The sequence below is a fragment of the Vulpes lagopus genome, chromosome 6, assembly GCF_018345385.1.
Source record: "Vulpes lagopus strain Blue_001 chromosome 6, ASM1834538v1, whole genome shotgun sequence".
NCBI lineage: Eukaryota > Metazoa > Chordata > Mammalia > Carnivora > Canidae > Vulpes > Vulpes lagopus.
The window spans coordinates 28,578,441-28,581,617 of NC_054829.1; the positions used below are offsets into that span (position 1 = coordinate 28,578,441).

Sequence of the window (3,177 nt, forward strand, 5' to 3'; positions counted from 1 at the left end):
CAATGTGATTATTATTATTATTATTATTAATTATTTAATTCCTTTTGCTACAAGTTGGAAGAGTGAGAAGAGAGGATGTTCTTTTTGTGTTTGTTTTAAAGGCAACACATAAAATCTTATCAAAACAGGAATCCAATTAAAAATACTTTCTCTCATTCAGCAGTTGAGTAAGGGGTGGGCATGGGAGGGATTCAAACATTAATTCCCGAGGGGAACTAACTGGTCAGTATCTGGCATACCTGTGATGAGTCAAGCCACCAGAAGAATCTAATTTGTGAAATAAACAACCAAGGACCAACATCCAAGGTCTTAAGTAATCAAAACTGGAGGCTATATCAGTTACTGTCTCAAGAAGGAAAACTGATCTGCTTTAGAATCTAACCTGGTCATAAAAAAAAAAAAAAAAAAAAAAAAAGAATCTAACCTGGTCAAAACTCCGACTGTTCCTGATGCAGGAACGCTGCTAGGTCTTTGCTTTGGGGAGCGAGAACAGGGGAGAACTGGGGAAAGGAATTAGAGATTGAAATCATGGCAGGTCCAGAAACTGATGCCCAATTCCATTTCACTGGTATCAAAAAATATTTCAACTCTTATAATCTCACAGGTAGAATGAATTGTGTATTGGCCACATACGGAGGCATTGCTTTGATGATTTTATACTTCAAATTAAGGTCTAAAAAAACACCAGCTGTGAAAGCAACATAAATGGACTTTAACTTGGACCTCATCTGTTAAGTTCCCATGCTTGGAAAAGCTAATGTAAACTCATCATGTGATACTCAATTTGTACAATAAATTATGAACCTGGAAAAAAAAAAAAGAATCTAACCTGGTTTTCTTCTGGGCTCAGGAAATGTGCTCCACCCCTCAAAGGTTGGGATGTTTGGTTGGATATGCTGATTCAGTCTGCCTGGATACACAGGTAAGGGACCTGTGGATCTGAGGCAGCAGGGAGAAATGGAGAAAGGAGAAAGAATGAGAATAGGAGGCAGGAGAGGGGTGTGCACGTATGTCTAATCCCATGTGTAATTCATTGACTCTTATTGTACACTGAGTCATCTCTGAGCTAGGAGAAATCTGCATTGACTACACAAGTTTGGCTCTTGAGTTTAGAATGGAATAGTGACCTGTCATCACTTGCTGGTCATTGATGGGTACAGGGCAGAGAGTGTGGCTATATCAAATGGTCTGCTGGAATCATCACTTTAGGAAAAACTACTCAAGATGCGTGCACTATTGATGCTGTCATCATAGCAGAAGATAGATGGCCTTCCATGTTGTCATTACCACAACTTCTGTCAGACTTGTTTACCGAGTGTCTGGCTCCACTGACAGGTTGGTTTAGTTAGAGTGGAGGAACTTGTTTGACACAAACAGACAGTCTGAGAGGGGGGCCCATATTGTATTTACATGAGCAGGAAGATCATAAAACTATTTCAAACACACTTCTCACAATTTTCCTCAAATAGTTGAATTTCAGGAGATACTAATTTTCCTTTAGCATGCTTTGATCTTTGGATGAAAGAAGAGGGGAATAGGAAAGCCAGGGAATGTGGTCTCTAACACATGGTCTGGTTTTCTTATATATGGGAAGTTTGACTTATTTTTTTTTAAATTTGCCTTTAGGATTCTGAAAATTAAAAAATAATATAAATAATATCCATTTATATCCATACATCTGGTAGTATGTGTCAAGCACATAAGACAATTGTACCAGATATTCTCTTTTGTATATACTGCCCCTCTCCCTACCCCTTCTTCTTCCTTCTTTGTCTTTTAGCTTCTTGTTGGGTTTGGCCAAGGTGGGGAATAGTATTGAAGATTGGAGGGTGAGAGAAGAGACAAATAAGGACATTTGTTTCTCCGCCTCCTTGTTCTCAGCCCTCAGGCCAGCATTGTTTTTTGTGAACTTATAGAGTGCCTCATTTGTTATCATGGTATCCCTCATAGCATTGCCTTCCATGAAAGGACTCATGCCAAAGAAATTGTGGTGATGGTGGGTCTACAGAGATTAAGTAACTACCCAGTGCCTCTCAACTGGAAAATGGAGTGAAGAATAAAACTAAGTCTTCCTGATTCTAAACCCCATGCTGTTTCCATCAAAATGGCCACATCTCATTATTGTCACATTAAATATATCATCTAACTTTGTGGCCAAACACAGTTTTCTCAACCTGAATAATAATCTAGACCAAATGGAACTAACAGACATACACAGAATATTCTCTCCAACAGCAGCAGAATACACATCTTTCTCAAGTGCACATGGATAGACCCTATGTTGGGTCACCAGGCAAGCATTAACAAATTTGTAGAAGATTGAAATCATATCTTTTTTTAAAAAGATTTTATTTATTTTATTAATGAGACACACACACACACACACACACACACACACACACACAGAGGCAGAGACACAGGCAGAGGGAGAAGCAGGCTCCATGCAGGGAGCCCGACGTAGGACCCGATCCTGAGTCTCCAGGATCAGGCCCTGGACTGAAGGCGGCACTAAAGTGCTGGGCCACCCGGGCTGCCCCAAAATCATATCTTTTTAAATCACAATGGTATAAAACTAGAAATTCATAAGAGGAGAAAAACTGAAAGATTCACAAATGTGTGGAAATTAAGCAACACATTCTTGAACAACCAATAGGTCAATAAAGAAATATAAAGGGATATCAGAAATAATCTTGAAATAACTGAAAATAAAAATACAACATATCAAAACTATGCCATGCAGCAAAAGCAGTTCTAAGAGGTTATAGCAATAAATGCACATGTTAAAAAAGAAAGATCTCAAATAAACAACCTAACTTTATATCTTAAGAAATTAGAAAAAGAACAAACTAAGCCCAAAGTTAGCAGAAGGAAGGAAATCATAAAGATGAGAAGAATAGGAATAGAAAGAATCAGTAAAACTACAAGTTGAGTTTTTCAAAAGATAAAGTTGACAAATCTTTAGCTAGACTAACGAAGACAAGAAGAAAGAGGACTCAAATAAACAAAGGTATAAAAGAAAGAAGAGACATTATAATTGATACTACAAAATATGAAGGACCACAGAGGCTACTAAGAAAAATTCTACACAAACAAATAAGATAACCTAAAAGAAATAAATTCCTAGAAACATACAGTCTACCAAGACTGCAAGAACAGATAGAAAACCTGAACAGAACA

The 3,177-nt window shown here is 37.7% G+C and overlaps 1 protein-coding gene across 1 annotated transcript; it reads left to right on the forward strand.

Annotated features, from left to right (window-relative positions):
• Positions 1-500: 500 nt before the first annotated feature.
• Positions 501-820, forward strand: LOC121493519 (ATP synthase membrane subunit K, mitochondrial-like). Its single transcript, XM_041759436.1, has one exon. It carries the CDS (start codon positions 529-531, stop codon positions 703-705), a length of 177 nt encoding a protein of 58 aa, XP_041615370.1. The 5' UTR covers positions 501-528; the 3' UTR covers positions 706-820.
• The last annotated feature ends 2,357 nt before the right edge of the window (positions 821-3,177 follow it).

Coding starts and splice junctions, on each gene's coding strand:
- LOC121493519 (XM_041759436.1), top strand. CDS start 529: ATGGCAGGTCCAGAAACTGATGCCCAATTCCATTTCACTGGTATCAAA.